The sequence below is a fragment of the Stomoxys calcitrans genome, chromosome 1, assembly GCF_963082655.1.
Source record: "Stomoxys calcitrans chromosome 1, idStoCalc2.1, whole genome shotgun sequence".
NCBI classification, from domain to species: domain Eukaryota; kingdom Metazoa; phylum Arthropoda; class Insecta; order Diptera; family Muscidae; genus Stomoxys; species Stomoxys calcitrans.
The window spans coordinates 165,712,210-165,724,243 of NC_081552.1; the positions used below are offsets into that span (position 1 = coordinate 165,712,210).

General features: G+C 39.9%; 1 protein-coding gene across 2 annotated transcripts; it reads right to left on the bottom strand.

The window, feature by feature from the left end:
- Positions 1-1,891: 1,891 nt before the first annotated feature.
- LOC131994046 (uncharacterized) lies at positions 1,892-11,683 on the bottom strand. Of its 2 annotated transcripts, XM_059360177.1 has the most exons (3): positions 11,646-11,683; positions 11,381-11,538; positions 1,892-3,004 (listed from the first exon to the last, which is right to left on the bottom strand). In XM_059360177.1, exons 2-3 carry the CDS (start codon positions 11,389-11,391, stop codon positions 2,164-2,166), a joined length of 852 nt encoding a protein of 283 aa, XP_059216160.1. In that variant the 5' UTR covers positions 11,392-11,538; positions 11,646-11,683; the 3' UTR covers positions 1,892-2,163. The 2 variants fall into 2 exon arrangements, with proteins under 2 accessions (XP_059216160.1, XP_059216159.1); XM_059360176.1 differs by having other exon boundaries at positions 11,381-11,669.
- Positions 11,684-12,034: the final 351 nt, after the last annotated feature.

The window sequence follows — 12,034 nt, forward strand, 5'->3', positions numbered from 1 at the left end:
TTTAGACCAATCACGACAATATGGGACTCAAATGAAAGGTTTTTAGGATAAGAAAACGTATCTGATATCCAATTGTCGGACCAAGTGTTATGGGGACCACCCCAAGCCCCAAAACACCCCTAAATCGGACATATTTACCGACCATGGCAATATGGGACTCAAATGAAAGGTATTTACTAGTAGAATAGGAATCTGTTATCCAAATGTGGGACCACATTTCTGGGGGTCCAACCATTCCCCAAAAAACCCCCCAAATCGGACTTATTTACTGACCATGGGAATATGAGGCTAAATTAGAGGTATTTGAATGTAGAATACGAATCTGATATCCAAATATGGGACCAAGTGTTTGGGGGCCGTCTCTCACCAAAAACATCGCCCAAGGAGGACAAATTTACGACCATTGCAATATGGGGCTCAAATGAAAGGTCTTTGGGAGTAAAGCACGAATTTGATATCAGTATTAGGGGGAAGTGTCTATGGGGCCACCCCACCCCCACAACACCATCTAAATAGTAAGTATTTGCTGGCTGTTGCAATATGAGGCTCAAATAAGACGGTTTTTAAAGTGGAACACAAATCCGATATATATTTTCAGGGCCAACTCATTGAGTGGCCGCCCATCCCACAAAACACCCCCCAAACCCGTCATGTTTGCCGACTATGGAAATATGAGGCTCAAATTAAAGGTATGTGGGAGTAGACCACCAACATTTGGGGCCAACTGTCTAGCGGACGCTCCACCACCATAACAACCCCAAATAAGACATATTTACTCACTAAGACAATTTGGGTTTTAAAGAGAGTGGAACTAAATATTCATAGTTTTAAGGGCCAATACCCCAAACCGGTCATATTTGCTGACTTTTGCAATAAGGAGTTTAAATGATTAGAAAACGAATTTGATATCCAATTTTGATGGCAATGGCAATATGTGATTCAAATAAATGATATATAAATAGAGCACGTTGCTGTTATATATTCCGGGCTTAGTGTTTGGGGACCACCCCAACACCCCCCAATATCCCCTACCCATTCCCAAAATACCCCACAAACAGCAATTTTGGTCACTAAGACCATCGCAATATGGGACGCAAATAAAGGTATGTTGGAGTAGAATACGTAATAAGCCAATGGCAATATGGGGTTTTAATAAATGGTATTTGAGAGAAGAGCACGATGCTGATATTTTTCAGGGCCAAGTATCTGGGGGACCACCTCTCCCCCCGAAAACACCATTAAATTAGACATCATGAAAATATCTGGCTGGAAATGAAGTATTTTAAGAATGGAGGCACTTATATTGTTAAACTATTAGTGAAATTGGGATGGTATTTCACTAAAAGATCTTTAATTGTCGAAAATAAATATTCCAAGAAAACTTTTGTTCCATATAAATTAAAAGAAGGCGCAGCGGAGCGGGCGCGGGTCAGCTAGTAGCTACATATAGACCAATCTCTCAATTGAAGGTTTTTGGCCCATAAATGGCGCGTTTGTTGTCCGATTTCGCTGAATAGTAAGTTATGTAAGGCTTCTCGATATTCTTGTTAAATGTGTGTAGATATTCTTGTTAAATGTGTGTAGATATATCCGAAGCGGTGGGTATTCAATGTTCGGTCCGGCCGTACTTAATGCCTTCTTCTTTCTTTTTATTTAAGTCATTCCCAATGTACAATTCTGGTAGTAAATGTGATGAGTGGACTGTATTGGATGCTTCCAGAACCGTAACAATTTACCATTGAAAGTACAGAAGAAGAAGAAAAAAGGCAAGGTTTCAGTTTGCTAATGTGGAACAGTTTATTAGCGATTTCTTTGCTTACCGCCTCCTAACGATGATGCTGCACAAGTGAAGTTAGTTGAGACTAAGCAAGCGCGAAAGACGCCCTTTTGATTTAGTAAAGTATTTCAGCCGTATAGATAATGTTAGAAAGAGACAAAAAGGGGGTTTAGTACGTACTAGTTAGTAATCAATTCGTTGCGATACATATTAGGATGAAAGCGTTGCCAATCTTATATTAATTAACGTTAAAGAAAATTCAAATGGTTAAATTCAATATAATTCATTTGCCTTATTCTAAAGATGTTTATGACTTATATAAAAATGACTGCAAAAATGTTGTTGAAGTTGCTTCAACATGCCGGCCGCCTTGCAACACTGCAAAATCAGTAGTGACAAGCACCTGAGATGACCCAGCCAAAGATGGTACTCTGTACTAGTGGCATATTGGAAGACGATTGGATTAGGCCAGCTCGTAAAACTTTGGATAGTTGATCATTCGCCACAATGATTTCAATATTCGATGGGTGAAAAAAATGTGGGTCTGCCAGGTCGGTTAGATGGTCATACAACGCTTTAAGTTTTGGCTCATTAGTGGCTTTTGGTAGCACGGTGTGAAATTGAGATTTTACTAAACCATGAATCTGAATTTTTATTAAAGGGTCATGATACGATTCCAGATTTAAGCAGCAATACTCTTTGCCATCTCGCTTAGTAGTGCGAACATTAAGGCGTTCGACCAATTCTTTCAAAACCACGGTCTGAGCTTCTCCAGAGCTAAGCAGCAATCGCGCTTTTTTTTTTGGACCAGTAGATGTCACGATCCGAGCAAGAGCAGTAGGAAGGAAAACGTGCATTGTTGGACGTCGGCTCAAACGCTCATTTAAGTGTTTCTGACGGCTAGAGGCTACAGGTGTTTCCCGAAGAGCTGAATCGCTTCTTCCGTTTCCTTTCGTCTTAAAATGGGCATTCCGATTTTGTTGTTTGGTTCCAGAGGATTTGTCGTCGGTATGAACCATAGTGTGGTGATTTTGTTGGCATACCATGCACTTTTGCCTGGATGGGCACCAGCTTCGTGTATGTGCAGTGCATAGGCAATTGAAACAAAAGCCTTTTTCTCTTATGACCTTCCGTCGTTCCGAGACAGGCATACGTTGAAATTTGGGACAATGTTTTAGGAAATGTCTTTCCTCGCAGATACGACACTTTGGTGTGCTAGATGTTGAGCTGAAATGTAGGATTTGGTATATTTAATGTGTGAACGGATTTGGAGAAATTTGACAACTAAGCTTTTGGAAGGATACACAGTTTAACCAAGGGTCGAACAATTGTACCCCTCTGTGTGCGTATTTCCGCCACACGAACCTTTGAATCTTGCCCAGTAAATACTTTGATAACTCTACCTAAGCACCATTCAGTAGGGGGTAAATTGTCTTCCTTGACCACAACGAAGTCATCCTTTTCTAAATTTTGTTGAGATGATTTCCATTTATATCTTCTTTGTAGTTCACAAACATATTCGTTTTTCCACCGTTTAGAAAACATTATTTGCAAAGATTTCAGTCTTTGCCAGCGATTCATCAAAGAGAGATTGTCTGAATACTCTTCAGGGATCGCCATAAGCGCTGCTCCTCTTATGAAATGGCCAGGGGTTAAAGGAATAAGATCAGTCGGGTCCTCGCTTATTGGTGACAATGGTCTGGAATTAAGCACACTTTCTATCCTGACCAACAGTGTGGAAAATTCCTCATAAGTAAATTTGAGATTGGAGGCAACTTTCCGTAAATGAGCCTTCATGCTCTTTACAGCTGCCTCCCACAGGCCACCCATATGTGGAGCATGGGGTGGAATGAAATGCCAGGAAAACCCGTACATTCCGTACTTCTCTGCAACCGATTTCTCGGCCTTTCTGAGGAACTCCTTGTATTCCCTTAAGAGAGATCTACTTGCTCCAATGAAATTGGTACCATTGTCTGAGAAGACTTTTTTAGGAAACCCCCGTCGTCCTACGAAACGATTAAAGGTGGAAAGAAAGGCCTCAGTGGAAAGGTCTGAACAGGCCTCCAGGTGAATAGCCCTGGTCGATAGGCAGACAAATATAGCAGCGTATCCCTTTTGCAATTTCGCATTTCGCAATTTGGAAGTTTTCAATTCAAACGGACCTGCAAAATCAAGTCCAGTGTGCGTAAAAGGCAAAGAGAATGTGCATCTTTCAGCCGGTAATGCAGCCATAATTTGGTTTCTCACTCGATGTTTATAAACGGTACAGATTTTGCAACTCCTGACACAATGACGTACAGCGCTCTTTAGGCGAATGATGTAGAACTCCTGTCGAATAGCACGCAACATGGTTTGATGCTCCGCATGTAAAAGAATCTTATGTGTATAATCAATAAACAGCTTGCAAAACCTGGAATTCTGTGGCACTATGATGGGAAATCTTTCGTTAAAGCTTAAGTCCGAGTTTGCCAAGCGGCCATTTACTCGCAGCAGACCATGTTCGTCGAGAAATGGATTTAAAGTCAATAACCTACTTTTGCAATTAATAGGTTGGTGGGACTCAAGGGCCTGGTATTCGGCAGAAAAGTATGAAATCTGTGCAAGTCTTACTAATCGAAATTTTGTAGAAATAATCTCCTGCGGAGAAATGAATACATTTTCTGTTTCCGGGAAGTTCCTTTTTTGACATCTCCTTGCAAATCGCAGCATGAAACAGATTACCCGTAGAGCCCGATCGAGAGATGAGAACCGTTCCAGTATATCGTCAATCACTTGTGTTTGGCAGGTAATAACCTTTTTCTCGATAAAAGCCTCTTTGTAGGTCATTTGCTTAGGCCAAAACTCAGATGGTTTGACGAGCCACTGTGGTCCATGCCACCATAAATGATTTGCGTCTAGTTCTGACGCAGTACATCCACGAGTACCAATGTCGGAAGGGTTATCCTTGGTTGGAACGTATCTCCAGTTGACATTTCCAACGTTTTCTAGTATCTCGGAAACTTTATTGGCAACAAAGGTTTTCCAGTAAAATGGAGGTTTTTGTAGCCAGGATAATGTAATGGTAGAATCTGACCACAGATATATTTCTGAAACAGTGAAGCTTAAATGTTGACGAACTGATTTCAACAATTTTGATAGCAGTGTAGCTCCACATAATTCCAGCCTGGGAAGACTGACAGTTTTCAACGGTGCCACTTTGCTTTTGGAAACTAACAGAAACGATGTTGTAGCGCTATCCGAAATAGTTGATACAATGTACAAACAGGCGCAGTATGCTTTCTCAGAAGCGTCACAGAAGCCATGAATTTGAATCCTTGCCTCTGGGGCGTAATGGATCCACCGAGGAATTTTAATATTCTCAATTTCATTGAAATTTGAAAGAAACATATTCCACTTTTCCAAGGAGTGTGGTTTGACTTCCTCATCCCAGTTCGTGCCGTCAATCCAAAGCTGTTGCATGAGAATTTTGGCCAATACAATTATCGGGGTTAACCAACCAGCTGGATCGAATAGTTTAGCAACTATAGACAATATTTTCCGTTTAGTAATCGGAGTAGACGGAATGGAAATGTTGGTGACTTTGTAATAAAATTGATCAGACATAGCATTCCATCGAATGCCTAATGTTTTGGTATCGCTTGTTTCTTCGATTTTCAAAAAATCTTCTGTAAGAAGGTCTTCCGGGGGCAAGTGTTGAAGAATTTTAGAGTGATTAGCCGTCATTTTTTTTAGAGGGAAACCCGCAGAATTTAACAAGTCAATAAGTTCCAAGACGTGTGATCGGGCTTCCGTTATTGTGTGTCCACCCGAAAGAATGTCGTCCACATAGATTTGGGTTCGTAGAATGGATGCAGCCGTTGGGTGGGTATTCTTTCCATCTTCACTCAATTGCAACAGTGTGCGTATAGCCAGATATGGTGCACAGTTCACACCGAATGTGACAGTTTTTAACCAGAAATCATCAACCCCTTCACTAGTCGAGTTACGAAACAGTATCTTTTGATAGGGTCTGTCCTCTTTGTGAATCAGAATTTGGCGGTACATCTTTTCAATGTCGCCATTAAACACATACTTAAAAAATCGCCAGCGCAATATAACGTTCATTAGATCGTTTTGAAGAGTGGGGCCTGTATGTAGCATGTCGTTCAATGAAACTCCTGTAGAAGTTTTTTTGGATGCGTTAAATACCACTCTTAATTTGGTGGAGACGCTTTCAGATCTAACCACAGCATGGTGCGGTAGATAAAAAGAAGAGTAGCGATTGTTCTCACATATTTCCATTGATGGCGCGATTTCCATGTGATCAAGCTTTAAATATTCAGATAATACCCTTTTGTATTCTTTGGCAAGTTCAGGAGAATGTCCAAGAGTTTTCTCCATACGAAAGAATTGTCCCATAGCAATACGTCGCGAAGATCCGAGTACTCTATCAGGCGGTAAATCCTGTCGGAATGGCAGGCGGACCCTGTATCTCCCATCAGGCAGACGATCAGTTGTCTTTCGGAAAAATTCTTCGCACCGGGCATCACTTTCAGAAAGAGGTTTTGCAATTGGAACTTCCTCTATTTCCCAGAACTTTCGAATGTCGTCATTTAGAGTATCAGTGGATACCACCCAGGAAGCAAATGTTGTAACAGAGCGTGGTCTTGGTGGTCCACTTATCAGCCACCCAAATTCCGTTTCCTGTGCCAAAAGACTTCCAGAAACATTCTTTTGAACACCAGATTTAATGATATACGGTAAAATATCGCTTCCAAGCAACATATCTATGGGGCCAGGCTTAAAGAAGTTTGGATCTGCCAATTCCAGGCGATTTAACGCCGACCAATCAGAAATTTGGGTGGGAGCACCTGGCATTAAATGCTTCAGATTGGAAATAACAATGGCCGAGGTGCGTAATTTGAAGTCAGACTTTCGGGACTGCAGAGTAACATCACACAGTTTAGATGAGTTTTCCAGAACGGTTCCTCCTAACCCAGATATTCGAGTTAACGACTTTTTAGTGGGGATTGAAAGTTGTCTAACAATTCGACTTGAAATAAAGGACTCCTGAGAGCCTTGATCAACAAATACCCGAATGGCAAACAATGTTCCCAAGTGCTCGATGTTCACTAAGGCGGTAGGTAAAACCGTTTCTTGTCCGGAGTTTGCAAAATTAGATTGGACATTCGATACATCATCATAGGCGGCATAGGAAGTAGATGGCTCATCCTCATATTGTGCATCGACGTGAAATGAGGATGATTCATGTTGGTTGTTTTGTGAGCTGTTTCCGGTTGTTCCACTTGTATGTCTTGCACCTGAATTCCTATTTCCGGCGGGGCCAGTGGGATCCGGGTGTAGCATAGTATGATGTGATTGCTGACAAGTCTGGCACAACTTTTCGCTTTGGCAATTCTGAGCCTGATGTCCGTAGGAGAGACAGTTCTCACAAATCTTGTTGGTAGAAACAAACTTTTTCTTCTTACCCAGTGGCCAAGCCTTAAATTGTGGACAGCCCCTCAAAGAATGGTTCTGTCGACAAATTTTGCATGGGCGATAATTCGAATCCGACTTCGTGTGAAAATTCTGAGATTTGTGAGCAGATTGAGAAGAATTCGTCGGTCTCTTCATATCGGAAATTGACTCTAACATGTCTAACCTTTTCGCGATAAAATCATCCAGTTGACTCCAACTTGGCATTGATTTGTGGTCATCTATTGAATTCTCCCAAGCAGTAAGTGTTTCGTCCGGCAGCCTGGACGACACCCAGAAAACAAGAAAAGGGTCCCATGATAAAACAGATAAACCGTAGGACCTTAGAACAGACAGACAGTTGTTAACTGTGAATTGTAAGTTCCTCAAAGCCTTCCCTTTCTCTGAGGATACGTGTTCAGTTTCGAAAATTCTCCTAAGTTGGTAATTTATCAGAATGCGTCTATTTTCATAACGCGATCGCAGAGCCTCCCAAGCCAACTTGAAATTTTCATCAGTGAGCGCAAACTGTTTCACGATCTGATTTGCCTCCCCACGCGTCTTTGACCGAAGGTGGAATAGCTTCTGCGCAGGAGACAATTTGGGGTGTTTGGCATAAATTGCCGTAAACATGTCCCTGAAACTCGGCCACTTATCGTAGCCACCACTAAAAAATTCAGTGTCGCATGGCGGGACTTTTACAACGAAACCCCCATCTTCCGTAGCCCTAGTCTCTGTTACCTCCTTCGCCTTAGACTTCTCCAGCTTCTGCCTCTCAATTTGAACTAAATCAAGAATAGCCGCCTTACAGGCCTTGTATGCCCTACAAGATTCAGAGAACTTCGAGTGAATCGCATTGCGCACCTCTTGAGTGTACTCAGGTTTTTCAGACGTCATCTCCGTTTCATAAACCTGTGTCAGTTGACGCCAACGTCGCTCCAAGTCATCTAGTTCGACCTGCAAACTAGATGCAGTATGATCCTCAATGGGAATTCCAGAAAAATTGGCGCAAAAAGTGACCACTTGGTCCGAAAAAAAGATAAACCTCTGGGAACTCATCTTCAGCTGAATGTGAGAAGCGACGAAATACCAAACAAACTACAAAATTTGAGAGTATAACAAATAATGGCCTATTCAAATAACCTCAAATGGTACCTTTATCAGTGAAATAAAAGGGTAATATATAGACCTCTACTCGAACTCAACACAGATTGCTCTTCGAAAACCGCCGAAGACACTCAGGTCCAATAACAAAACATCAATTACCAATCGCGATCATAGGAATTCCGTACCAACGTGAATATAGTACAAAATTCAACTTGGTCAAGTATATCCGGTTACAGGTCTTAACGGATGATCCTAAAACGCAGTGAACCAATTAAAACCCCAGCACGGAACTTGTGTATACTGGTCTCCTTCGAAATATGGTCACTCTCTTTCTCCCAGTCACTAAGCCATTCGTGATAAAATGATTCTGAGAAAAAAAATTCCACCAAACGTCTTGGGACTTCCTCCTGAGCTCTTCTTCCAGAAAGGAACTCTGAATAGTAACGCGTGCGTGCTATGGACTTCTTCTACCCCGATTCAACGTGCTCTCCTCCTCAGCGGCGGAGCGATTAATCCCAAAGTTCAGTGCTAATATTTCCGGTTCACCGTACTAAGTCTCTTATCTCCGAAATAGATAAATAAACCAAAGTTCTATGGCTCCTAAGGTGTCAATTGGTAATTCATATGAAATATAGTATGTCAAGTGTCACCTATATCCCAAGCCAGGACATATAAGGTGTAATGTAAAAATACAGGTGAGAGATGGGTTCAGTCCCATACAATTCATTCAGGTAAGCAATATGGTAAATAAATTCATGCGCTTAGATTGAAAATAATCGACTGGAGGTAAATAGGAAAAAAATTAAGGTAGCATAATGGGTTCAATACAAATAAGGGTTCCAATGTTGCGGTACTCTCTAATAAGCTGTTTATTTAGAAAATAACCATTTTATGGTTTCATGGCGAGAAATTGGGTAAGTGGGTAACAGAGTAATCGTTTCCTGGGATAATATATATGTATGTGCATTGACGTGGATTGTCCTTTATTATTCGATATATGACCTACATATATTCTCATCCCAAAGTATAGGTGAGTCAATATAAGCATCAAATATTATATTCAAGTATTGATGTCAAACTTCATCAAGATAACTTCATAACCTGATGTGCATATATCTCTAAAATTTAATTCGTGTTTAATTTCTTTCCTCCTCATGTATGAAATTTGTAGGAGCATCGTAGCCATCTGTCTACACATAACAATACATGTTTCATCTTCCAACCGGTGTATTATTGACAAATTCGTTTTAATTCAATTCCCGGCTGTGATTGGCCACTTGTCATACATGACACCTGTTGGACACTTTCAATTTTAAATATACAATCTCCTTTTGACTTCCAGATAATTTCGTGAATTCTTCGTTATATCCAGATTTTTATTTAGAAAATGTAGCGTTTTTTGGCAATATCGCGTGTTTTTCAGGGACTGAAAGCCAACAACTATTTAAATTGATTTTCTCATAGGAATTTATAAAATTTTGTCAATGAAACTTACGTGAAACCATTGTTTCAATGAAAATAGAAAATTGTCATGATAAAAGGTAAGGTTCAAGGAAAAGTAGCAACATTCATAAAAACAGCTTTTCTATGAAGAATGAAATTTCAGTAGTGACTTCACAAACGGCCCTCGTATGTATACTTTGTAACATGAATGCACTCACCGCTAACCTTCTCTCCCCCTTTTGCAAATCATACCGGTTTCTTGTCTGACTTAGCCGCTAATACTCCATGTGTCTCCAATTTCCAACAAATTCTATGATGTATTTGGGGCTTTTTCCCTTTCGTTTCTAGCACATGGAATTCAATTATTCAATGGATGCTAATCGATGTTAAGGCACAATTTTTCTTTTTTCTTTTCTTTAAACCGGAAACTTCCTTGCTTTTTACACACGCTTTAATTTCAGTAAGAACAAACTTGTCTAATTAGATTTTGCCACAACTAAGTTTTAAACTTTCTATACACTTTCAACTTTATTTCCGTTCACCTCAATAGTTTTCTAATTAGAATCTTCCACATTTCTATTACGAAAAAGTTTTTGTTTTTCTCTTTTCTAAAGATTATTTCTTCATATTCATACACCATCCATGCAGCCTCGCTTCAAAAACTAAATGAGGAATCGCCTCTCATTGGTCTTCTAGCAGCCTGAATGTATTCGTCTGCAGATCAGCACGGCTCTGTACGTATAAGAGATGAGTTTGGCTTTATGTATTTGCAGTGGAGTGGAAGAAGTCTCAATCTAAGAGAGTCAGTAATGGAAAGTTAGAGGTCTCAACCGTAGTCGCATAGGATTGGGAGCCTGTTAGTTAAGCCAGTGTGAAATGACAAATCCAATGGCAAAGGGAAGAGCGTCCGTGATGAGATTTCGTTTCTACCTCTTCCTCTGTACGTAGAGAATTATGTATGCCAGCAGCGGCGTGGGCGTGAAGTGCAACAAAATTTATATATTCGAGAATTACGAGTATATCAGTATAAGTAAAAAAAAACAAAATTGTGTCTCTTTGCGAACACTTATGTATAACAAAAGTGTGCAAATTACACCAGTGCTATTAGAGTATTACTCTCTAATCTGCAATTTCTTGTTGTTGCAAAGACAGATTGGAATGACAGCAACTTAGATAACAGTCGTACTCTTAAGTTCTGGGTTAGAAAACAGCAATGCAAATACACACTTTATGTCTATTTATTCCTATAGTCTCATAAAATTAAATGCTCTGAAGATTATCTTAAGCTCGTGAAGCAAGATTCGATCGTTCATATATTTTTGCTCGTGAAGCAATATTAAATCTTTATATAGTCTGCTTGTGAAGCAAGATTCGATTTCCATATATTTTTTGCTCGTGAAGCAAAATTAGTTTCCGAAGGTATCATCAAGAAACTCTTTTGACAAGAGCATTGAGAATTATTCATGTGGACTATGTGCGCCTTTTTTGGGTTTCAACAGTACAAAAGACAGTTTTTTATTTTTGGACTTTCATGTCATGTAACATTCAAATTTAATCGCCAAATCCCTATCCGTTCACACATTAATAAATCCTACGTACCTTTTTCCCATTGTCTTCTATGGAAGTTATAGAATAATTTGTTTTTAAACTAGAGCGGTGGACGTGATCCCAGCTTTATAGATTCACTTGTTCTTTCCAGGTTCGATGGACCATGTACAATTCTGGTAGTAAATGTGATGAGTGGACTGTATTGGATGCTTCCAGAACCGTAACAATTTACCATTGAAAGTACAGAAGAAGAAGAAAAAAGGCAAGGTTTCAGTTTGCTAATGTGGAACAGTTTATTAGCGATTTCTTTGCTTACCGCCTCCTAACGATGATGCTGCACAAGTGAAGTTAGTTGAGACTAAGCAAGCGCGAAAGACGCCCTTTTGATTTAGTAAAGTATTTCAGCCGTATAGATAATGTTAGAAAGAGACAAAAAGGGGGTTTAGTACGTACTAGTTAGTAATCAATTCGTTGCGATACATATTAGGATGAAAGCGTTGCCAATCTTATATTAATTAACGTTAAAGAAAATTCAAATGGTTAAATTCAATATAATTCATTTGCCTTATTCTAAAGATGTTTATGACTTATATAAAAATGACTGCAAAAATGTTGTTGAAGTTGCTTCAACACCCAAAATGACTAAAAAAAGGTCTGTATTTTAAAGGTATTGTTAATGCACTCTTTAAACAGGGCTTATACAAT